Source organism: Osmerus eperlanus, chromosome 7 (genome assembly GCF_963692335.1).
Source record: "Osmerus eperlanus chromosome 7, fOsmEpe2.1, whole genome shotgun sequence".
Lineage (NCBI taxonomy): Eukaryota > Metazoa > Chordata > Actinopteri > Osmeriformes > Osmeridae > Osmerus > Osmerus eperlanus.
Genome location: NC_085024.1, coordinates 17827073 through 17852938, shown reverse-complemented (window position 1 = coordinate 17852938; position 25866 = coordinate 17827073). Strand labels below are relative to the sequence as shown.

Sequence of the window (25866 nt, the reverse complement as noted above, 5' to 3'; positions counted from 1 at the left end):
CAAGGCTATTCACACACGCAGAATGATGAGGCAGTTAAAACTATGGCTAGGACTCAGTGTGTGAGTATGTGTGTGTGCGTTTGTTTGTGTTACGTTACCAAAAGGTTCAATTGCGTTGCGTTACCAAAAGGTTCCCTTAAAGTAGTAAACATCAAGAGGAAGTTTTCAAAAGCTATGAGCACTAAAGCTGTAGAGAGACGTTTTAAAAGAAAGCTGTCCAGACAAGCTCACACATAAACACAATCACATACATACACACACGCAGAAGCACACACACACATACACACACAAACACATAGAGGCACCTATCCCTTTAGGGCAGTCCACAACCCTCCCCCACCCTTGAAACCCGATCTGTCGGCATGCAGCACGGAATTCTCCAATCGCCCTGACTTTTGACCTCTGACCTTTTTGGCAGCACACAGAAGAGAAGATAAAGTGTCCAAGCCTCTCTTTTCCCCCTAACACAAAAAATCCCCTGTTCTAGCAGTCCTCCCACACACACACACACACACACACACATACTGATTGCCATTTGGGACACCACTAGTCTAACTAACACTCATTGGTTCCCGTGAGGCACACAGACATAATGACTCTTGATACGTGGGTAACAGTGTGTAACGTAAGTGTGTGTCAGTCACATAAGAGGCAGCACGCTTGCTCGGGTGCGCGTATATCCCAGTAATACGTGTACACATGTGTGCATCTGAGTATCTGCATGTGCATCAGTCTCGACATGTCTATGTCAGTGTATGTCGGTCACAGTGTCTAGCTACACGTGTATCAAAGTGTGTAAGTGTGTGTGTGTGTTCCAGAGGGTGTGAGTCCTCCGTTCCCATAAGGCTGCCCCAGAGGGCCCCCAGTGCGTCTGTAAAACCCTGGAGCACCACCTCTTCTTCCCTCACCATCTGACCACTGCCATTTGTGCATTGTGTGTGTCCGGCGTGACTGCTCCCGTCATTTTCCTCTTTGATTGGACCCTCGCACAATGTAATCAGTGTTACAGCTGTCTCAAAAGGCCTCTTGTGCTGTGTCCGAACCATGCCGATCAGACCGATGCGTCCGCACTTCGCTTAAAGTTCCATTCAGGCCCGGCGACAAACGACAAACTGTCTGGCGAACATGTGTCAAACGACTTGATTTACTGCTTTGTTTGACTGCGGTGGACCCTTCTGAACATGGTCTCTTTCTGTGTGTTTCTAAGAATTGCCATGGCCTTAAGCTTGAAATTGTAACGTACAGACTGGAGGACCAGGCCGTGGTCTCTCAAACGGCGCGTTTGTAGACTTTTCTTTTTCTGTATCATTTTGGAGTAATTGACTTATTATCCATTTAAAACACATTTGAGTTTGTCTAACAAATCCTGCTGGCCCCGAGTCAAACATTAAAATAACATTTGAAAGTAGAAATGGAAACTTGTTGAGTTTGAAGCTCAAAAGAGAGATGAGAAATTCCAGGAAACGCCATGTGGTTTGAGTTAGTTTGTTAGTGAGTGGTGTGCCTTCAACTAAGGTAACTCAGTGTGGTGGATCTCTAAACTGTAGCCAATCCATTAACGGAAAGATCCCTTGATCTTTTTCTTTAAACCCTCCGCCGTGTCCGATTAAATGTAGCTGATTTTTACGCCTTTGCTATGGAGGCCATGAGGCCTGAATGGGGTCCTGACAGAGTAGCTATCATGTGCTGTCAATTCAATAGCCTGAGGATAAAGGAACAAATAACCACCAGACTGGTAAGAGGTGACTGTCCACACTCAGTATGAACATGTCCTCTGGAGCTTTAAGGCCAGCTCAACAAATGCAGTGCATACAAGAGAATTACAAATGACAAAATAAGAGTCACAAACAAAAATAAGATAAAGTTGTTGTGAGAAAGAGTCAAAAGGTCCCAAAAATCTCCAAATATTTTGACACTGACAACTGCATTTAACTTCTATTCATGCAGATGTTGGTCAGCGTGACGAAAGGAATTTGACATTTAAGAAAATCCCCATGTCATGGGGTACTCGAAAGGAAAGACGCACAATTACAGGCAAAGCCGATAAGAAACTCTTTCCCAAATCACCCCAAACAAAAAATTACTTATGCATCACTTGACTCTTAATACGTGACCCCCAGGACAACAAACCAGGCTTCCCCCTCTCCCTCTTCTCTCCAATAGGGTGTTAAGAACGGTCCCTACTTGCTCCCCTGGGAATGCTGGGAAAGGAAGGCCTCTGCATCTGTCCTCAGCCTCGGGGGGAAAGAGAGAGATTCCTTCACCGGCACCCACCCGCCCACCCCCATCCCTAAAGACAGAGAGAGAGATGGAGAGATGGAAAGACAAGGAAAGGGATAAAACACAAGGAAAGATGAGGAATTGGAGGATCGAGGGGGGGAAGATTGACCAAAAAAGTGAGATAGAGAGACGGGGGGGTTCAAAAATAAGATAGAGGGGTACAGAAAGAGAAAGAAAAAAGGAAGGAAAGAAAGAAAGAAAGAAAGAAAAAGAAAGAAAGAAAGAAGGAAAGAAAGAAAGAAAGAAAGAAAGAAAGAGGGAGTCTTCTTTATGAAGCCATCCATCACTTCCTCAATAGCTCAGTAGGCAGAAGTGGAGAACCAGGCTCCCCAGGCGCTGGCTCAATGGGGCTGGGAGGGTAGAGGGAGGAGAAAAGGTGGAGAGGAGGGAGTAGAGAGAGGGGCAGGGGCCACTACTAGTGAGGTGCTTGCGGGACTGTGATCTTTTGCTCCCTCCCTCCTGTGAAGTCAGCAGGGAAAGTGATTAGGCCAAGCAGTCTCTCCTCCTCCATCCCTCCTTTTCCTCCCTTCATTACAAGTTGCGACAGATCTCACCTTTCATGGAAGTTTGTTGTAATTTTCTTCGCATTTCAATGGATTCAAGTTGTGTTAGGCAACTTCCAATATACATCCTAACTCATGCCAATGTGTACAGAAGTTTTTGCTTAAAAGTCTCTAGTCAGCCCCCCCCCCCCCACTTTCTCTCTGTCTTTCTCTCCCTTTGTCTCAAACTGAGGTGTTGGGTGTATTAGCTGTCTGATACATTTTGATGGTATGGCATTTATTTTTGTTTCACTATTCAGAAGAATGAGTTGCCTCACAAACTCCAGGTACCCATCAATGGCAGATTCTCCATCTACCAGTGATGGCCATTGATTAGAAGTGCAAACCAAGCCAGTGTGAACCAAGACTCAGCACTTTCATTTTGACCATTGTGTTGCACTTTGGTACGGATAAAGAGGTGAATACTTCCTCTAGGCTACAAAACTTTGACTCACTTGTTTTTTTAAGGTGAGATTGGATTTGGTTGAGTTCCTCAATCCAGAAGAGTTTGAACCAATTGACTGTTAATCAAGGAGTTGTAAGTGTGGGATGGTGTTGACCTGTGCGTGTTCCTCCTGGTCTAAAGGTCCCCTAACATTAAGGTTACAGCCCAGCAGTTTTATTGGCCCTCTAAAGTCATCAGTACTTTGGGATTGGGTGAAAGTCTTCTAATGGAGTCAGTAATTGGTCCAATCTGTTTATTAGGTGTTCTGGTGGTGTGGAACAGCTTTAAGGTATTAAGTAAAGTATACACAACTAGCTAAACAGTGGTATGTTATGTATAAACAGGTAAATGGTTCAATAAAAAATAAATTGTAATGTACCGTCATCAAGTGTTAGGGTGTATTATCTGCATCGAAAGTGATGTCATCGTCTTCTGTATGCACTGTAATTTATTTTATTTTTTCTGCCAATTGCCAGACCATGTGGGTATTCTCTGGTAGGAATAGCTACTATAGTCTACTTGTCAATTAAGTATATTTCCTGAAGGCAGCTCTATTTGCTGTGGGGTGTCCTGAGCACTGACAGCTCGTCAAGGAATCTCTTCACTGCCCCCCTAAAGAGGAAAGCTTTGGTCTTTAGCCTTTCTCTCCCATTATCTGTGTGACCCATCCTCTTAAAACAGTTGGATGACTTAAAGGTCCTGACTCTGCATTGAGACCCAGCTTAGATGTCAACTATGGCTTTCAATGTCCACACACACACACACACACGCACACACAATCTAAGACAATAAAGCAAAATCCTCCCCAGCCAATGTGCACACACACACAGTCACTCTCTCTCTACTCTCTCTCTCACACACACACATACGCTGATGCATATGAAAGGTAAAAACAAAAAGCATAACACAAAAGAAAACAGGACTCTGGTCTCTCTTTTTGGGGGGAAAATACTAGATATTTTCTTGTGATGAGCCAACAAAAAAGAGGAACATCTCAACTCCAACACCAGTGAGTCCTTTCTCCTGCTGACCACCGCCCTCCCCCTCTCCACCTCTCCCCCACCGCCCTTTGGGTCCTTTCACCCTGGCACAATGGCGGCCTGGGCCTGTGTTATTTGAGGCACTAAAGGGCCGGCCCTCCCGCCCGCCCCCAGGACAATGGCCCCCCTGCCAGGGTCTTTCTTCCCCTCACCTCCCTAATGACAGGTTTCATCCTCTCCTCCCTGACCTCCAGGGGGGTGGGGGTAGGGGGTGGAGGTCCCTGGGCTGGCCCTCCACCTTTCTCCCTGCTAACCCGCTGGCCCGCTAGTACGCCTACCAGTTCTAATACACACACACAAACACCCGGCCACTCTCACTTGCTCACTCTGTTGCTCTCTCCCTCGCTCGCTGCTTCCTCCATCCATCACTTTCACACTTACTAACTCACTCACTCACGTAATACTGTGAACAAACTGTAAAGTGCTGTTGTAAAACTCAAGTACAGAACTCCAACAACATGATTGTGTTGGCACAGACACACACATTACATTTACATTTAGTCATTTAGCAGACACTCTTATCCAGAGCGACTTACAGTAAGTACAGGGACATTCCCCCGAGACAAGTAGGGTGAAGTGCCTTGCCCAAGGACACAAAGTCATTTGGCAGAGCCGGGGATCAAACCAGCAACCTTCTGATTACTAGCCCGATTCCCTAACCGCTCAGCCACCTGACTCACATACACTCACACACACACAAACTCCCATACCTAGAACATACCAATGCAGACATTCCCCATTCACATCCACATTCACTCACACACACTGTTTCTTAAATCTCACATTCTAACACCCCCACCCCTCACCCCCACCCCCACCCCCCACCCCCACCCCCACCCCTCACCCCCACCCCCACCCCCACCCCTCACCCCCACCCCCACCCCTCACCCCCACCCCCACCCCCACCCCTCACCCCCACCCCTCACCCCCACCCCTCACCCCCACCCCCACCCCTCACCCCCACCCCCACCCCCACCCCTCACCCCCACCCCTCACCCCCACCCCCACCCCCCACCCCCACCCCTCACCCCCACCCCCACCCCCACCCCTCACCCCCACCCCTCACCCCCACCCCCACCCCCACCCCTCACCCCCACCCCGCACCCTGCCTCTCCACCCCATTCTTTGACAGTCATTTACTGTAAATTCCTGTATTGTCACTTGCAAGCTGTCACTGGTCACTCTAGGTTAAATGGTCACTCCATTCATAATGCAGATATTTGCCGAAAGAGGCGCCTTCTATTAGCTCACAGGGGAAATCACCCTCTGTGCTCTTATGTAACGTCCATCTCAGGGATGATCGATTGTGTTCCAGAGGGCAACACACTCTGAGTAGTTTAACAATTTATCTAGTTTGGAAGCTAGAATCACCGAAGCGAATCCCTTTTCTCATGTCATCACAGTCATTTGTATACAGAAGAGGAATGAATCAAAAGTTTGTCCGAACAGGCAAGACATAAAAGTGTCCCCTATTTCATGTAAAGTTATGAATCCATTTTATGTTTCTGTAATTCTTTATGGGGATGAGACTTGTTGCTGCTTGAAGTCTCCAATCATCAGAACTGTCTGCTTAAAAATACCATGATTTTATTTTAATATATATAGATACTCTCCAAAAACGTTTTATAAATAACCCCTTAAAATATGTTTCAATATTCTCATAGTAATAATACATAATTATGAATCAAATTAAATAGAAAAGAGTTCAATTGCTCCAAAAGTAATCTTGGGTGATTGTAGATCAGAAGTAGTGGTGGTGTTGCAGCGGGGCGATGATCTGGAGAGAGGGCGAGAAAACTACTCACCGCGGCGACATGCGGGCGACAGGGTGTGACAAGGATGGGTAGTTTGACTACAGGGTGGATAACAAGGACTCACCCACCAACACACACACTCACACACACATAAAAGAGCACGTGCATGCGCATCACACACACACTCTCTCTCTCTCATTAATACATACTTGCACAATACACACACACACAAAGTCACTATGGAACACACACATGACAGCGCTGACAAATCCATGCATGTGCACACAATTGCACGCACACACCTTGCCATGGAGTCCCCTCGCATGGCCTCCTCCCTGGGGGGTCACAGTGGCAAGAGGAGGGGGCTGTTTCACGGTTGACCTTCTCCTCACGCCTTTGTGAGCCCTTTTACCCCTGTGCTGGTTCTCTTGACCTACTTGGTCATCCCGGAGCAAGCCACTTATAATACACGAATCTTAGCCTACAGCACGGACGTACATCTGTCAGGCAGCCTGTCTGTTTTTTTGCCTCTCTGTTGGTCTGCCTGTCTGTCTGTCTGTCTGTCTGTCTGTCTGCCTGCCTGCCTGGAAATAAGTTGACTTTCTGTCCGATTGTCTGGGTTGAGCCCGGCTCCAGGGCTTTAAACGACCTCCCTACCATGATTTTGTGTTTAGTATTTTGATGAGAATTCTTTTAAATAAAACAATACATTTGGCAGTTGCTTCCTTTTTTACTTAAACTTTTAACGAGTTTTGACTCGTTAAAGTTTAGACTCAAGCAACAGTAAAGCAACAGTAAACACCTTTCTTTCTGAAAAAGGAAACTGTCCAGTGTTGTGCCTTATGGCCTCCCTCTCCCTCAGGCAAGGTATACCAGCTACCAGATACCAGCACTCAACACTGAACCCCTCTCCCAGAACGAGCACTTAGGATCTCTTATCTCGCACACAGCCTAACACCGCCGAGGCCTACCAGTGGATGTCAACCATTTTCTACCTAGATGGACACAAACAAAGAAACGCAAGCTTGTGGGGGAGAGGGGGAAAGGTTTGGGGAGAGAGGGTCTGTCAGGGTGTTTACTAAACAGTTGGAGAGCCGACGAGAGCCATCCAGAGAAAGAAGACGAAGAGGGGAAGTGGAACTGGAGAAAGGAAAGAGAGACCGGGACAGGAGGAGACCCTGCAGAAGCGCTGGAGCGTGGCCCAATCAGAGGATGTGTTTACCGTGCAGTAACGCAAACACAGGAAGTTGTAGGGGCTTCCTCCCAACACATATCCTCTTCCGCAAGCTAGAGTCACACTGAGAAGGATCAATACAGAACTGGAAGTAGTGCAATTCTGGAAAACTTCTGCTCGGTTCACTCTTCCCGGTGTTTCTTTTCCCCGGCAAACCCTAAATTGAGGCCAGAGTCAACACCCGTACCCTCAGGGTCATTCCAATGTTCAGAATGAGGGGTAGAGTTAGTGATGTCATGCCCTTAGACCTCCCTTTCACACCCTCATTTGGAGGGTTCTCTTGAGCAGACTGGCCAGCCATTATCATCCACAATTCGAAAGTTAGCTTCCCCCTCCTCCTCTTCAGTCCATATCGAATGCTTGTCACTCAATTATGTTATCATCTTTAGGAGTGGCACAGAGTGAGTGAATTAACTTGATTTGGAAGAATCGTTGTCTTCGTGGACTGAGAAAGACGTGTAAATGTGCAGTCTCCACTGACTTCTACTAAAACACACACACACGCTAACACACACATGCTTTCACACATTCCAACATACAGTCCCCAAAGCACAAATACACATCCCTTAGAGCCGACATACACACTTTAGTTGCTAATTCCATTAATTTCAAAGCAGAAATTGAGATGGGCCCCTAAAGATTAGAAGATGTTGTTTTCCACATACAGCAAACCTGGAGTTGACCCAGCCCTTCACACTCAGCCCTGTTGTTTTATGTGCTCCCTAATAACTCCACAAATTAAAGACTTCTATTTTTTTTTTCTCCTCTCCGTTTAAAGGCTGGGGTTTCAAAGTGCTAATAAAATAAACTGCAGGGCCCCATTTCTTTATTTGTGTGTGAAGGGTGTGTGGGAGAAGGGGGGGGGGGGTCAGGGGTTTTAGGTTCAGAGGGGGGGTAAAAGAAACAGGGGTCAGTGGAGACAAAGGAGAGTGAGACCCCAGGGTCAAGCAGCCTGGTGGCCAAAGTCCCCGAGCTGGCGTTTTGCAGGCAAAACAGCCCCGCTTGTATAATCGCTGGGTATGTTTTGTCCGAGAGAGTAGGATAGAGTATATCACTGGCGGCCCGACACATGAACAATAGATCACGTTTTGTCGGCGTTCGTCTCACGGCAAAGCGTTCGCAGTTCTTTTGAGTCATCTGTACATCTGGAGTAGCAGAGATTAACCCCCCCCCATTCACTGACCTCGCAGATGAAGGACCTTTGTGCCTGCTACATTGGGCCCACCAATCTATTCCATAGGTTGATGTTGGCTACATCACTCTTCCCAGGTGTCTGCGTTTGTGAATAGGCGAAAGAATAGCAGGGGTTTGGTATGAATGTATCATCACATAAATAAACCTTGTCACCAAAACACGATCATGCTGAGGTGGAGAAACATCATTACTCCAGTCTATCTCAAGTGATTACGCATATTTGGTGTTTGTCTGAAGTATTCAGCTGCTCAATCCCAACTAAGTGTTTTTCTGCCGTATTTTAAAAGGGGATACATTTTACACTGAGGATACGCTTTATGAGTGGCCATCATTGTGAATGCATCTTACTAACCATAAACCTCCCCATTCCACAAGAACCATAAAACTCAAAGATTATGGCTCATGGCTGATCATGGATCATGGCTGCTTTTGTGGCTGAACATCATTCCACCACACAGCCCGTCGTCCATGCATGTGCGCTGCACGGCTGTCACTCAAACACCCTGAAATATTTTTTCAACATTGTTGTTTGAATAACATACTACCTCTTGGCAAAAAAACATCATTGTTTAGTCATTCTCAGGGGGGCTGAGCAATAACATAATACGATGATATGATAATAGTTTCAAGCTGCGCGTTAAATAGAAACATAATCAAAAAGCCTGTCCGCTCTCCAAGGGGCTCAACCATGCTAATCTTCCTGCATCAGCAGTGAGCACAGGGGAATTAAGAGGTGAGCCAAGTGACTCGGAGATGGAAGTTAGGAAAAAAAAGACTGAGGAAAGGTCTAGAAAATGTTGAAAAAGGATGTACAGTGTATGGGGGGTAGATATGTGTGTGGGTAGATTGGGGGGGTTGACATGAGACACAGTTGAGGGGAAAGTTGATAAGGCGCTGGAGAAAGGTTGAAGGGAGAGTTGAACAAGGCTCGGTGTGGGAGGCAACGCAAAGATCGATAGAGAGATGGGGGGGGGGAAGTAAAAGAAAGCTGATTGACAGAGTTGAGGGAAGGTTGAGGGAGGAATGAGAACAGGGTTCAAAGATAGCAAGTGAGAGTGAAGATCACAGAGGGTTGCGCAAAAGTTGAGAGGGAGCCGAGAGAGAGGGCAGAGGGAGGACAGCGAGAGGGGTTGAAAGAGGGAGTCTTATCTCTGTCCCATCTGTCTTGACATGTACACTCCCCTGGTTAGTGCCCTCGAGGGGTGATTAGGAAAAGCATACGTGTCATTGACTGAGTGTGTAGGGCTTAGGGATAAGGCCTTGGCCTGTGCACTCTGGCCCAAAAACACGCCTAACCAGCCTCGCTTGAACTCTCATGACTTACGGCTGTCATGGAAAAACCATTGACACAAAGGCAGACACATCTGTGAAGATGCAGATGTTCACTTAACTTGACATCTCATTTCGAAGCGTCTGAGAAAAACCTAGTTTTACATGGAGTAGTGAAACGATTATACTGGGTAATTAGATTTCCACAAAATATAATTACGAAGAAGTTGTAGATATGTTAACCTCGTTCTTGTCAATCTGTTTGGATAGTTTAGAATTACTACTGTTCAAATACAAATATGGGCAGTGGGACTATTTACTGTTTGTCATGAAAAAGTATTGATCCAGGCTGTTCCACATCAACGTGAAGCTCCAAGATGTTTTACTTACTTGGCACACCTGGGAGATTTACGCTAATAAATGCCTGATGTGGAGGGCCGGTTAATTCCCCCTATAAAATAACTGCCTTCCTTCCTCCAGTGGACCCGGCTGTTGTTTATCAAACGAGGTAACGTCCTGTCATGTGACCCCCTCCTCACAGCAGCCCACCTGTGTGGACTTTTCTCTTAATCCCCCTCCCCCCCCCCACACACACACACAAGCCCCTTTTTCTATCTGCTTTGAATACTTAGACTACTGAGTGTAACTAATTCTCCCACACAAGGATATTGTCTTCCCCCTATCTCTCCTTTTGTTCCTCTCTTTCAAGACGCCTATTCACTGATTTCATTAGTGAGCAGTGTAGTGCGAGACTGAGAAAACTTTCCAATTAAAGGGCTTAATAGGCTATTACCAGCACCTTAAATCCAACTTTGTTTTTTTTCTCATCAGTAAACCCAGCAATGTGTATTTATCAGATTTGTTTTGCGAACTCATACTAATAGTTTTTGTTTTCGTCATCAGTGTTTTACGTTAAAGGTTTTTATCTATGTATCTATTTATCTATGTATCTATCGATTGAAAAAAATGATTGTAGGAATAAACCTTTGATATTTATTATCAGTGGCATTTTCCCATAAATCCTTTCTGTCCAGTAACAATATCTGGTTTATCATTCAAAACACGTAAATGTTTGACGATTATTGTTATTAGTGGGCTTTAATTAAACGTGTTTAACAGGCCTTCTCCCCCTGCACGCACACATGCTGCACAGACACTGCAGCTGACCAGCGGAGACGTGAAGGAGGCCAGTCCCCTGGGACGGTCATACCAGCCTTTCTCAGACACCCATTTGGTGGTGGCCAATACCCCAATCACCCCCCCCCCCCTCCCTCCAGCCCACTCTCTGACCCCCAACCTGGAGGGGTCAGCTGTGCAGAGGCAGCCCTCTGGTCCGGAGCCGGAGCGTAAATCAGGGGGGGCATCCAATCGCGGGAACCATGCCCTGCCCAGGGTCCCAGCCGACCCCGGTCCGTCCTGGCACCATCCGTCCTGGGGCTCTGACGCAGGACCAGCCTGCCTGCCGCCGAGGTGGGTTCCCACTGATGGAGGACCCAGACCGGGCTACACAGGCAGCCTTGAGACCTACTGGCCTACTGATCCATCATGGCCGTGGGATTGAACAGAGGAAGACTACCTAGCAGGGTTGCGCTCAGTTCTTCTTCGGTACAGTCAATTCACAATGGTAAACTGTGTTGATTTTAAATGTTGATTTTCCATATTGTAAAATATATTATGTATTTATACTTTTTAAATGTGTTCAATTTAACTCAAATTACTTAGAACCTTTACTATGACTTTAGTTCTCTAAATCAAGGAATGCCTTTTAATTTTACATTAAGTCTATTTCACTACACTAGGCTGCTGTATACATGTCATAACAAGTCATAGCCTATTAAGACATTCAAACCAACCTGGTAATTTTCTCTGTGGAAGATATGTAAAGGCTAGCTGGGTGATGTACTACCTAAATGTCTTAAAAAGTTTAAATGTAATTGTAAGGCAAGTCCAAGCACTCTTCTTCATCACTTTTGAGTACTTGACATGTCTCTCCATCAAAAGAGCAGCTGGTATTGTGACACTGATATATTCTGTGCATCTCCAAACACAAGACCTGTTTTGCAATTCCTTTGCTCTCTGTTGAAGGTCTGCCCTGTGAGTAAGTCTTCCCTTAAGGTCTGACACAAGTGGACAGGGGAGGGTCATAAACTGGTTGTGGTTACTGTTTTCTTTTTACAAACCAGTGACACCAGTTGTTCCTTCTCCTCACAGTACCCTTTTGTGAGGCCTGACAGGTTGTCTGTTCCAGCCGGAGAACAACTGCAGAAGTCAACAAGCTTTACCTTCAGTTGACTCTGCATTCCACCGACGAAGCACCTTTATGAGCTTTTGAAAGCTTTGGACTTCGGAATTGTAGCAATGGTGCATTCCCCACAGATGTATTGCATTGTTTAAAGCAATCCGATTCAAAATGTGTTATAGTCTTCGCAACGTGTTGATTTCTCGTTGTATGTTGATTTAGCCTACAGCAAAACAAAACTGTCAAAATATTACAAAGTCATTTCTCAATTATATAAAGGACATGAAGAAAATCATGGGTTGTTTATTGTTTTGGTTTCAGTCATGCTCCTTTTTTACCATTACTCTTCCATGTTTTTGTAATAACAGTGTTCTTATAGGCTACTCATCGGCATTGAGAGAAGGGCAAGATGGCCTTCACACTGACACACATGCATCCTCTAGAGACAGAAATAGCAACACATGCACACAGAAAATTTAAGAATATATCAAACACGAGACAACCTCTTGTCTCACTCGAGAGTGAAAAGTCTTAGGCACGTTAAGTCGGTATTTAACTCTAATCTAGCAAGGATACCTGATCTACTCTAAGTAATGTTAATGCAAGGCACTGTTAGACCACCGTTATCAACCCTTCTCTTTCCGCCTAAGCGAGTCGGTCCTAATTCCACTTCACCACCTGAGTTTGCTGAAAATAAACGAATACTTTTTATCTAGATATTCCGCATACTGTTCTTTTTATTCAGACAACAAACTAGACATAATGACCGAAGGCCTGTCTCCATCATATTCAACAAACTGTAGCTTTACGTTATGCTGCCCTCAAGTGGGCAAACTGAGGAACTGGCAGTGACGCCAATTCTCTGCAAACTGTCTTGTAACAGAACTTGCCTCAGCCTTAGGCTAACACTACATATTTTCAAAAGCTGCGTTCTGGTAAAATAAAAAAAATTACGATTTTGGAGTTTAGTTACACTTTTAAAATATGGAATATTTATAATTAGACAAAGGAGAACTTATGTCAGCTCAGAAACCACTGTACTTTAATAGGTAACCATCTTTGCAAACATCCAATTTTCAAAGGCAGAAGTGTGGTTGTGGTTAGTCAGACTATGATTTCAATAAGAAAAAAAGGTTTATTTAACAACAGGGTATTTAACTGATCACATTAGCCATATATTAAATGTAAAATTGACACTTCACTTTTAAATTCATCAGTCCAGTTTGGAGTGCCCTGCCCGGGCCCATTGAGCTCACTCCTGCCCAGCCTTGAGTTTCTCCTCGACTGTGTGATCCCCCCTTGAGCCTCCCATGCACGGAGGGCTCTTGGCCAGACTGGGGTTTCTGCCCCACTGCTGAGGGGTCTTAGCTTGGATAGCCAGAGCATGGACACAGGTTCGGAGCTCCTCACTTAGAGCTTCGTTGACCAAGCGGTGGCGCTGTATTAAGGAGAGGCCATCAAAGCGTGGACTGACCACAAGGACTCTGAAATGGGACTCGGAGCCAGAGGGCACGGCGTGCATGTGGCTTTCATTGTGAACTTCTAAGTGTTCAGGCTCAAGAGCCTGGGTGAGCTTGGTCCGTATGGTCCCTTCGACAGGCCGGTTGGGGTTTACGTCCATGTGGGGTTTGAAGTGGGCTAAGGTCCTCGTAAAGGTAGAGGTGGTCGAAATTTGACGAGCACTGCGGATAACAGTGGACAGCATCGGGGTCAATGCTATGAACCTCTCAACCTAAAAAAAAAACCAAACAAACAGAATTGCACGTATTAGCTCATGGTGTGCCAATGTGGGGGTCATGTGCGGAGTTTGTTAGGAGAATTGGTTAGCTTGTTAACAAGCTAGCTAACAGCAGCAGACATTGCTATCCTGCAAATCAAACGTACTTGGTAAGACATGTAGCTAGATGTTTGATATAATATATCTTGATAACAAGTATAACGACTTAATTATGTTTGTGGACTGTGTGTTTTCCATTCTAGTCCGGTTGTCAAACAGATAACTTGCTAGCTAGAGTAATAGTAATGCTACAACTGATTATTTACAAAATAGCACAACAAACAGCCGAATACGACAGTACGTAGTTGCAAAACATTTGGATTCGAATATGTGGTAAACGTCAGCTATATGTGTTGATTTACACTGTAAGGTAAGTAGTAGTGTTATTACACTTTATGACGATTAAATAGTCTACTTATCGTATCGTACCAACTTGAATGGCTTGTCCTCTGTTCTGAATCTGTTCTTCACGAGTAGAGCAAGAACTACAAGTCCTTCTTTTTCTCGTTCAGTGTTGTGAAACGTCGGTAGGCATAAACGCTACTGGTTCATTACTGCCACCTATGGCACTGGAATAACTTTTCTCCAGTTTAGATTATCTGTTTAGGACTGAGTCTTCACGGTTAAAGTTGAATGTAAATACATTTCATATTTCATGTGATTGTGTTATTTTGATAGGTCAAGGTAATAGGATTGAAATATACATCTTGTTTTACTGTAAATAAACAGAGTCAGAATCAGGTTTATTCGCCATGTAAGTTTACACAAACTAATGAATTTACTGTGGCAGGAAGGTGCATACAATACACATATACGGATCTTAAATTAAAAAAGTAGAAATGTACAATAGTCTAATTCCAAGAACCAATCAATGTAAATATAAAATATATGTATAAAAATAAGAATAGGGCAACATGAGATCAAGGTGGCTTGTGTGTAGTGCATGACAACTTTTATCATCATTAGGTACGTTCGACTTCATGCAGCGCCGGCGTCGCCTGCAACCGCCTGCAGCCCGGCTGACTTGAAGCAGCCAATGGCATTCTCAGCAGCCAATGGCATTCTCCGCTTCAAGTCAGCCGGCTGCAGCCGGCGCTGCATGAATTCGAACACACCTATTAGTTGTTGGAAACATAATGACATCACAATGCCCAAGTAGATACAGCCAGGTGTTCTGTGTCAAACTTGTCATTGTACAACTTACATGCAAAATGGGATCATGCTTCTCTTGTTTAAAGGTATGTTTATTTTAGAATCTAATATCAGATCGTGTTGAATTCATTTTGATAGATATAAGTATATAGGAATAAGAATATTATACTATAATAACTTAAATCACAATTAATTATTTTATCAAAATAGTAAAATCACACAAACCTACTTCTGATCACTGATTAAAATGGAAGAAAGCCATGGGTGCTTTTTTGATTAAGTATGTTTGTTTTACATAATCATTGAAACTGCACTACTGCTGTCTTCTAAGAGTTTAGGTAAAATGATCTGTGTACACATTTTCACACCAGCAGAACACTTGGCCTGAAAGTTATTTTCTTTCAAGACAGTACAACTGTGGTAGAAGTTTCTTTCACAAATACATCAGTTAAAATAAACTCTGCTGTTTCTCCAAACAGCCCAAAAAGGCAAAAAAGCACAAAAAGCTAAAAAAGCACAAAGCTCAATCAGCTGTGGATGAAGACAGGATCAAGGTAGATGTGCAGAGCTCAACTCCTCCATCCATCTCCATCCACCATGCTCCATCAATCGCTGATAGCCTCCTGCCAACTTGCTCCACCTCGGCAAAGCAGGAGAAGAAGATGGGACTGGAGCATCAATCCTGCAGTTCCCTCTCTCCTTCCTCTAGCCCGCCCCCCTCTCTCCATTCCCTTTCTTCCTCGAACTCCCTAGATTTCCTTGCGCCAGACTCGCTTTCCTTGTTCTCTGGGGCATCCAGCCTCACCTCACTCCACCTCTCCTCTCTCTTCCCTTCTCAGGCCAGCCTTTTAGCTGACTGCCCCACTCCACCTTCCAGTCCTACCCCCTTTCCCATCCCAACCCCTAAACTGATTAATGTCCTCCCCAAGTCCCCCATCTCCCATCCTAACCCCACCCCATCTCCAGTCCATTTCCTCACGGCAGTGATAGCCGAATCTCCTATTCCCTCCCATCCAGCCTCCCCGTCCCCTCTCACCCCCTCACCACTGCCTCTGTCTCCCATCCATTGCCTTCTTACCCCCAGCCCCTCCCCGGTCCCTCTCCCTGCTCCTATCCTCCTGAAGCTCCCCACACCTGCCGGCAGCTCCCCCAGCTCCGCCTGGTCCTCTGTCAGTCAGGACCAAAGCAGCAGTGCAAGTCCAGAGAGGTAGATTCTGACATTCAGTCTCATGCCACTGGATACCCGTCCTTTTTATCATTTTGATAAAGTCCTAAAGAATTATTTAGTAATTGGAATGTATTGAGCTCATCGAGTCTGTTTGTTTTCAGCGCTCTGGTGGAGGATAGGCCGATCCAGAGTTTGGCAGCGACTGGAGGTGTGTGACAAGAGAGGCTTACACAGGCACACATTTCTGTATTCCTCCTCACCCACACGGTCCCCTCATAACCATGTCATTTCCTCTGTCTCTCCTCAGAAGGCAATATGACCCTCCAACAGTCCTCTGTGTCTCTCGACAGGTAGGTTCAACAACTTCCTGCATGTCAGTGGGCTCAAATCAAAGTAGTTCACGTTCTCATCAGAAAACCCAGAAGAATGAAACAAAACATTGTTTGCGATGGACCTAACCGCTTCTTTCTTTTTCAACTCTCATCCACCTCTCTGTCTCTACTCTTTTCCCGCTCCTTCAGCGCTGTGGCTGTCCAGGACTTGTCCGCCACAACAAAGCAACAAGCAGATCTCATGTCAACCCTCAAGAGTCTACTCAGCTTTCTGGAGTTTCAGAGTGGCCAGGGAGAAGGAAAAGACAGGATGAAGCTGCTGGGGTGAAATACTCTAAATACTGAACTTTGAAAACATTGTGTTTCCTAGATTGATGTATTTTGTGGTCCTAGAATCAAAGTAACCTAATGAGTGAATTGCTTGAATCTATGGTTTACATTGAGGTTACATTAACTACTACATAACCCCTACAGCAATACCCATAGAAACAACATGGTACTGTAGTTACATAGGAATTGTTACAGTATGTAACTCTGGATATCTTTTCACACAGGTTGCCTAATATCGGAAACACGTGCTTTCTTAATGCAACCCTGCAGTGCTTGTTTGCACTTCCGGAATTCTCCGCCAACATCACGAAGCAGGAAGAGATCTGGGGGCCTTCTTCTTCTTCAGTTTTACTGAGGTACAGCTGCAGCCCCCCCTGGGATTTCTGCCTGTGGTCCGAAGTGGGACACCCTGAGAAAAATATGATTTGTCCCCCCCAATAAATCGCTGTAAACATAAGGAAATTTCAATAATAATATTAATAATATACATTTAACATATTACAATGTAGGCTATGTGTTACAGCGGTAATTTTGGTGTCCCCCTCAGGAATTGCTCTTGAGAAAATGTCATATAATTGTCCCCCCCCAAAATTGATAGCAGTTTTTCGCCACTGCTTCGGACACATGCTCATCCATCCTCAAGCATTGAGAACAGGGAAAAACACTGGGAAAAAGGCTCTCTGTGCACTAATATGATACCTCTACTTCATCACTGATACCATGCTACCCTACCCATCTCTCTATCTCTACACTAGTATCCTTTAAGACCTCCAACCTAGCACTGATACTATGCTACCTGCTCTATCTGTGCACAGATGCTTCCATGAACTCCAGGCAGCCAGAAACTACACCAGCACGGGCAGGAGAACTTCCAAAAATATAAAAAAGAAGATTCTGTACAGGGTCAAATGCTGTCTAGCACAATACAACGACAGTTACCTCGGAAACTACGAGCAGGTAACAAATGCAGAATAAATCGCTATTGCATTAGCAGGAAAACTTGATGTTGTTCCTCAAAATGTTACCGTCATATTTACATGTACCGTTGTTTGTTTTGTGTTCTCTTTCTTGCTCCAAGGACGCACACGAGCTCCTTATATTTGTCCTGTGCCAACTTAAGGCTGAGGGGGAGTCTCTGCGACAATACATCTGCCCAGTGGCCAGCCTGGAGTTTAAGATACAGATCGAACGCACCTGCTGCAGGTAAACAGCTCACTCCTCTGGGGCCCTGAGGCCCTGCTGACGTTGACATCAAAATATCAAAGCATCAGGAGTAGAAGACAATTAAGTGGTTTAGGATTGATATTGGTCTTCTCCATATCCCCCCCCCCCCCTCCCTAAGGTGTGAAGAGAAGGTTTACAGAGAAGAACCTTTCAACTTCCTGTCCCTGGAGTTAACTCCATGCCTTAAGAAAAGTTTGTGTCTGTACTTCAAGGTCAGAGTATTTATAGTTTACTCAGATGGAATTTGAATCTAATGATGCATGTTCAACTCACCATGATTCCCATACTTTGAACTTAGAACATCTAGCACTGGGTTAAGTTATTAGTTTTAATCTAGGTAACAAGGCTCCAAAATGTTCCCGCTGTGGTGTGTACGTCTAGGCAGCAGATGTTGAGTGCAGATGTCAGCTGTGTCTGGGTGAGCAGGCGTCCGTGGTCAGCAAACTCCTCTCCCTTCCCCGGTAAGATCCTCTCAGCACAACACTATTGCATTCGTACTTAGTCCAAAACCAGACCTCAAGGTGTAAATGATTGATTTACTGATTGGTGTAATGGTGACTGGTAATTGATTGCATTCATTCAGTGCTGGCTTCTGTCGGCCATGTCTGTTTCTGGGTGTAGTGTTCTAGTTCTCCATATGAAGAGGTTCAGTTTTGAGCATGGGAAACTGGTCAAAATGACTGAAGCCATGGCCATCCCAGGAATTCTACCACTGTCCTGTCTGTCAGTCTGTGGGGATGAAACATCCAAGTAAGAATCTGCACACAAATTCTACACTCCACGAAAAAGTACCTCAAACTTTCTTCATGATTAAAACAACAGTTCTTTAACAAGAACTTACCTGCTCAAGTAATAACTTTTAACTTTATAATAACTTTTTGCTCTAAATTTGAATTTTGTTGCTTAATGATTTTTTTTCTCACTTTCTTTGCCATACAAACAATCTCCGGTAAATCTGTTCAGTATAGCTTGTAAAGTATCTTGTGACACACATACCGTGCCAGTAGTCGTGCATCGGCTGCTGTTTCTGCCTCACGCTTGGTGACGTGTGTCACCTGCTCACCGCTCGCAGCTGGTAGCGCCTCTGCACTGTGGCAAACAGCAGGACTGATACCATGTGCAAGTATGGCATTATTGCTCATTGCTAATTCTCATTGGAATGTGCTTGACACAGGCCCGACGGTCCTCAGATAAACAGCAGTACTACTGACACCCAGACTGCTGCCGCACTTTCCTCCAATACAGGTAGAAAGCTGTTCTATCATGCACACATACAGACTTAACCCTCGTGCTGCCTTCGGGTCACATGACCCAAAGGTTCATAACGAACCATCGTTGTGTTTACCCAATTTTACCCAATACAAAAACAAATTAAAATAATTTTCTTTTAACCTTTGCAATGTGGGGGGTCTGAGACAGCCTAGCTTTTAAAAGAAAATGCTTCACTTTGTTTTTGTATGCGGTAAATTTGTCGCAATACGACGGTGGGTCACAATGACTGATGGGTCAGAATGACCCGAAGATAACACAAGGGTTAAACAGACCTGATGCAAACAATGGGACTCTGTAGGCAAGTTAGGATCTGAGTAAGCTTTGTTCAAGCTTTGTTTCTGTTATTTACAATATTTGACCTCACCCCAACTCCAGGGTCAGTTACCAACAGCCAGACACTGAATCCAGAGAGCAAAGGGACAGCTGTGGTGAGGAAATAAATAGGAAAAGAGAGGAAGAGAGAGAGAGGGAGTTGTCAAAATGAATGACACTGAAAGATTGAGTCAATTATTGAGATTAGAGATCCGTCAAAGATAGCATCAAAAAAAAGAAGAAGAAAGTCGCTAAGATGTTTTGGGTTTGTGTTTTTTCCTGTAATGGTCGGGGAAAAAGCTGCGGCCATTTTAATGAGTAAACTCACATACTTCCTTATTTCAGATGGACAACCCAGACACTGGAGTTTACCGCCTGTCTGGGATCATCTCTCATGTGGGAGACAGCATGAACACCGGTAATTGTCTGCAAAGACCCTGTTTTACTACCTAGACACACAAAGACACACTAACCAACTGCTTGAACTGATCCAATCTTTATTGCTCCTCAGGCCATTACATCAGTGACGTTGCCGAGGGCCAGGGTGATAGGTGGCTCACTCTGGATGACACAAATGTGACGATAACAGACGAGGCCACGGTGCGGGGGGATTGTGCATCTCTGGCCTACATCCTGTTCTACACCTACAGGTAAGGCTTCTCTGACCTTCACTCATCAGCGTAACATTGAGGGATTCAACTTGAGTTGAAGTTATTTTCTTTCTCTCTTAGTCTTTCTAGTTTTAGTGGAGAAGGTGAAGGACACAGGGGCCTGCTAGACCACCAGGATCCCCCTCTCCACCAGTGGCCTGCTAGACCACCAGGGGCCAGCTAGACCACCAGGATCCCCCTCTCCACCAGTGGCCTGCTAGACCACCAGGGGCCAGCTAGACCACCAGGGGCCAGCTAGACCACCAGGGGCCAGCTAGACCACCAGGGGCCTGCTAGACCACCAGGGGCCTGCTAGACCACCAGGGGCCAGCTAGACCACCAGTGGCCTGCTAGACCACCAGGGGCCAGCTAGACCACCAGGGGCCAGCTAGACCACCAGGATCCCCCTCTCCACCAGGGGCCTGCTAGACCACCAGGATCCCCCTCTCCACCAGGGGCCAGCTAGACCACCAGGATCCCCCTCTCCACCAGGGGCCTGCTAGACCACCAGGATCCCCCTCTCCACCAGGGGCCTGCTAGACCACCAGGATCCCCCTCTCCACCAGGGGCCTGCTAGACCACCAGGATCCCCCTCTCCACCAGGGGCCAGCTAGACCACCAGGGGCCAGCTAGACCACCAGGGGCCTGCTAGACCACCAGGGGCCAGCTAGACCACCAGGATCCCCCTCTCCACCAGGGGCCTGCTAGACCACCAGGGCCTGCAAGACCACTAGTAGCCCTCTACACCTCTCTCTTTCCTCGTTTCCTCTCCTCATTTTCAGCATTTTTTCACAAAAACTCATGACAATAAAATGTGAATCGATCTTAGAAGCACACACAAAAAACTAGTTATTCATCATCATTATGACAGTAATTTATTCTTCATATTTCTTTGCTATCCATTGCGGTTCTGAATAGTTCAATTGCACAACACAGTGCGAACCCCATCATAAATTAACAATGAGAAAATATAAGAGAAAAGTAAATTTCACACTTTGAATAGAATTATGACGCTGTAACATGTATCTATTCTTCATAACCAGTAGTATTTAATATTGTATTTACTTAGATTCCATTCTCATTTACAAAATACACAAACTCAAAGACAACATACAATATTTTCATTTACACTTCAGTAGTTTTTTTTTTGTCTTTTGTATATTTTATGGTTCCACATACAGGTTTTATACTTACATACAAATAACTACAGTTTCTACACCACAGTACAATGACAATGTGATAAATTCTTTGTTACATGTAATTAATGACAATGCATTCTTATTGACAGAGCCTCAAAGACCAAGGGTAGTTTTTAGAGATTGGACATGAATGTATGCAGTTCACTCCCAATAGTAGATGCCAACACCCAGCATTTCACTCTACAAGGCCAGCATAATGTGCTTCAAATCCCAATAGTTTGGGGGGTTAGAACAAAATAGACAAAATACCCTAACACTTATTGCTTTAATAACTTTTTGCACTCACGATTGACTGTTGCCAAAGCAACAAGTTAAGAATACAAAAAACCCTGTAACATAATTTAAGATATGCAACAACTTGAAGAAATCTCAATTGAACAGATCCTGAACTGATTCGCTGAGATTCAATTGATAGGTCAGCATTTCATAGCGTTCCATATCATACAACATCAATATTGACATCCTTGATTATTATGTCATGAGTGATTTAGACAACAGAGACAGGACATGGAGTTATAGGTTAGGAACATGCTGTAATGCTAAGGCTGAATTTGTACCAAAGAATATGTACTTTTAAAAGTTGTAATGTGCTTCTTAGAGGAAATTATGGCCATAGCATTATAACAGACTGGCTATTCATTTCCAGAATGTATTTTTTAAATCAGCTTTTTTTCTATAGTATTATTTAAAGAATCATAGATCTATGTTATAATTCACTGTACTGTATTCTTACTGTACTGTCATGTATATATGCACTGCTGTATTTATATTACTGACACTTACAAAACATTTGGCAATAATTGATGGGAGATGGTACTTATGGCACGCTTAAAGATAATTTCATAAAAAATCTTCAATAAATGTGGATGTCAACCAAGTGTTATGGAACACAAGGGACAATCTAAACCTCTGGTTGTGTTTTATGCATTAGCTTTAAATGAGGGGGCAGATAATTGAGTTTGTGATCTGTATGCTTAAAGTTAGGTGACTGTGTTGCTGTGACCTGTTCACAACTGCATGTATGTTAACCACACAGTTCCTTGTGATTTGGTAGTTTGAATAGTCTTTGTGCTCTAGCGAAGTATTTACCTTTAGTACTATTCATGTGCTGCTTAATTGTGTATATTTTTGCAAGACTAACCTTATAGGATAAGAACACAAGGCATTATCAACTGTGCATGTACAAGTAAGTACATTTAGTGCAGTGGTGATTGGTCTCTATCGATAACTTAAGTCTACAAACAATATGGCTGCTATCCTACAACATGGCAGTTTGGGTACTTCATTTCCTTGATCAGTGCTTCTCTTTTGTTGCGTTGTAGCATGCAATTGTGAACATATCATTCTTGGCTGAAAAAACAGTATTGGCTAGTGTGCCAAGAGAGAAAATGTAATATATTCTTTACTATCTCAGAAATAAACCTTTAGCTAAATCATTGAGTTAAATATCCATTACCCATTAAAAGCAGTATGTTGTCTGCCAGTAATATCATAAGAAAAAATAAAATACGCCTCCACGCATTTGTTTGTACCACCCAAAACAAAATGTTCCTATCTGATGTCCCTCATTGCCACTTTGTGAAAAGTGTATTTCTATGCAAATAAATCTGCGTTTTGCTCACCTCAATAAGAATGTGCTTTGCCACACGGAAAATAAAGACCAAAGGGGTAAGGAAACACATGAAGCTCTAAAACTCCCTTTTGTTTCAATGTTTAGTCAAAATGTCGTCTACACACTTTGATAGTTCAACTACTGAGGTTGGAATCTTTAAGACTGGTTTGATCGTAGGATCAAATAAGCAGCTTTTACATGTAAAACCACATTAGTTACAAATAATTAAGCTATCAAGTGTACATTATCAAATAAAAATATGTACCTGAAAATAGGAAATATATAAAAACAGAACATAAATGTTCAATATTGCACATACAGGTTCAATATTGCACAAAAACACATTCACATCCATACAATAAGATTCTAACATGTGGGCTATGATGTACAGCGTGTAGGTATTTTATATCAGTACACAATATGTGCTCATTTGAAGAACGTCTTACACATGTCGCACCAGATAAACATCTTTAGAACAAAAAAGAAGTACACATTAAGTGGATTCTACCAGGAACCTATCACATTGGTCCAAAGTTTAGTGTTTCCCTAAACACATTTTTATCTTCCCTTTGTGTGATAGCAATTAGCTTTTCTTTTTTTTTTTTCAAACACACTTTCACGCCTAGACGTTCTCTCGACATGTAAATTTACAATATATAAATGTTTTCAATACAGTCTTAAACCATATTGTGCGTACATTACATCTTTCTCAACAAATTTGATGTTTTCCATCAAAACAATTGTCTTGGAGGGGATGTTGATGATACCAAAGCACAGGGTGTGGAAAAGAATATACAAATACAAAACAGATAACAGAACAAATCTAAGTTGAGCCCATCAATGTGGATTTTGGAAATGCAACAAGTTTTGTTATCGGTGGTGTAGCAGAGTAAATCCAGTATGCTATGGAGCCAGAGAATTAATTAAAATATCACTACTTGATACACCGCAACATGAAAACGCCTTACTGTTGTTTTACTGACATTTTTACGTACATACTTTGTAACATGCATAACACTCTCAAAACACACATCACTAGAGCAGGGAGGAGGGTACCGAAAAAGGCATATGTAACAACAGCCAAGATCTACAGAATGAAGTAATAATGTCAATTGAACTATGTGGGATTTCAAACATTGTCAAGAAATTGTTTGATAACATTCACACTGGCAAACAGTTGTGCTTTAAATGTGAGATGGCAAATAATATCTAGTGCTATTTTTAACAGTGTCAAGTGTTAATCAAAGGTGATTTGTCCATTGATTCAAGTAACCTTATAATCGGGTAATGATCTGAAATAATGTTTTAAAGGGAGAAATCTCAACAGATCACATTATCAATATTCAAATTCAAACTATAATAAAAGCAAAGCTGGAATGTTTCATAATTTTTCAAAAGATCTATAAAATGGCAGTAATTCTGTCGACAAACACAAGACCATAAGCAGGTAAAGAATGAGGACAGGTCTTGGTTGATCAAAAAGCCAGGAGGTGTCATGGTTTTTATCACAAAGTCAAAAATGCTTTAAATCAAGGCATACATTAGCATTTTTGAGTTATATCCTTATATGGCAAAATGTAGACTCAGAGAGATGAGAGGTGAATTGAACTGACCAGAGAAATGGATGAGAACATTAATTACTCTAAAGCCAGTAGCTAGTGGTCATTGTTGTAGGTGGAAGGGGGATATTTTGCATGGTTAATTATCAAAGCCCCCAATCCCTTCCCTTTTGGACCCCAGATGCATGTGTTTACAACAAGGAAAGTGCATCTAAACTAAGCTTTTTCAAACATCCTTTCACAACTGTATCAAGAAAAAACTACATACACTCAGTAACTCTAATGACCACAAACACTGTTCAATTTTGTTCTTATTTACAGTACAACCAATCATGAATGAGCCTCTTGTTGGCTTTTGGGGCGTAGTTTGGTTGCACTTCCCTTTATGACTTGGAGGTTATTCACAGGTATCTATTATAAGCAGTTGCTGCACAGCTTCAAATACCTGAATATCTAAACACTAATTCCAGTATCAGGCAATTTGCTATACAGCTTAAGCAGATCTGTGCAGCTACTGCATGCAGTCTGACGCCTGTGAACAGACCCTTTCTAGTTTTATTCTCTGGGGCTTACTGGGTAGAGTTTGAGGGGCTCTTGGGCCGTTTGTTCACAGTGTGGCTAACTCTTCTTCTCCCCCCCTCCCATCCTAATAGTTACCCCCTGGGGGCGGTGCCACACTATTTGAGCACATGACCCCGTGTCTCTGGTAACTTAAGCGCTAGGAAGCTCCCAGCCGCCAGAGCCCCCGACGCAAACAGGATGGGGACGGCCTTGGTGATGCCCACGAAGGAGGTGAAGATGCTTATCCCCAAAACAGCTGCCAACTTACAGAGGGCGTTAAGGAATCCAAACGCTGTGGTTCTGGAGGTAAAAAGCAGGAGGAGAAAAAAAAATTGGGAAGAGGGCGGTTAGTGACGGTTGAACAAAAGAAAAACCTTTCTCTAATAACCATGAGGTGATTCAAACAACACCTGTATATGGATCGAACACCGCAGGAAAACTGTTTGGCCACACGGAGGAACTAAATATTGTATTATCCAGAACACATAAACCATCATAAGTCTTACCAATCATGAATCCCAGGCTAATTATGTATTTTACAGATCTCAAATGTACTCGTAAAACAAACCAAATAGCAAGATTCGATTTTGTAGTCGGCTTCATAAACAAGGACGTATCATTGAAATAACGACTATCCATCTGTGTTTTATTCAACCACAGGGTGGCAGTGCTGAGACTACGAGGCTCACAGAGTCCAGCCACTGATACACCACTGTGTCCT

At 43.8% G+C, this 25866-nt stretch overlaps 2 protein-coding genes and 1 long non-coding RNA gene across 6 annotated transcripts in view; 1 reads left to right on the top strand and 2 right to left on the bottom strand.

The window, feature by feature from the left end:
• Positions 1-13112: 13112 nt before the first annotated feature.
• On the bottom strand, positions 13113-14349 carry bola1 (bolA family member 1). Of its 4 annotated transcripts, none has more exons than XM_062466338.1 (2): positions 14208-14349; positions 13113-13729 (listed from the first exon to the last, which is right to left on the bottom strand). In XM_062466338.1, the coding sequence occupies exon 2, from the start codon at positions 13700-13702 to the stop codon at positions 13250-13252; it is 453 nt and encodes a 150-aa protein (XP_062322322.1). In that variant the 5' UTR covers positions 13703-13729; positions 14208-14349; the 3' UTR covers positions 13113-13249. The 4 variants fall into 4 exon arrangements, with proteins under 4 accessions (XP_062322322.1, XP_062322323.1, XP_062322324.1 ...); XM_062466339.1 differs by having other exon boundaries at positions 14204-14319; XM_062466340.1 differs by having other exon boundaries at positions 13113-13679; positions 14208-14313.
• Positions 14350-19028: 4679 nt separating this feature from the next.
• Positions 19029-20196, top strand: LOC134023753 (uncharacterized). The gene is made up of 3 exons (XR_009930801.1): positions 19029-19225; positions 19910-19982; positions 20076-20196. It is a non-coding gene; the product is annotated as an uncharacterized LOC134023753 (long non-coding RNA).
• A 1045-nt stretch (positions 20197-21241) lies between these two features.
• sv2a (synaptic vesicle glycoprotein 2A) overlaps positions 21242-25866 on the bottom strand; it is a 28812-nt gene continuing 24187 nt past the window's right edge. The window contains exon 13 of the mRNA XM_062465433.1: positions 21242-25445. Within this exon, the coding sequence (XP_062321417.1) occupies positions 25262-25445 (184 nt within the window). The 3' untranslated portion in view covers positions 21242-25261. The remainder of the gene's footprint in view (positions 25446-25866) is intronic.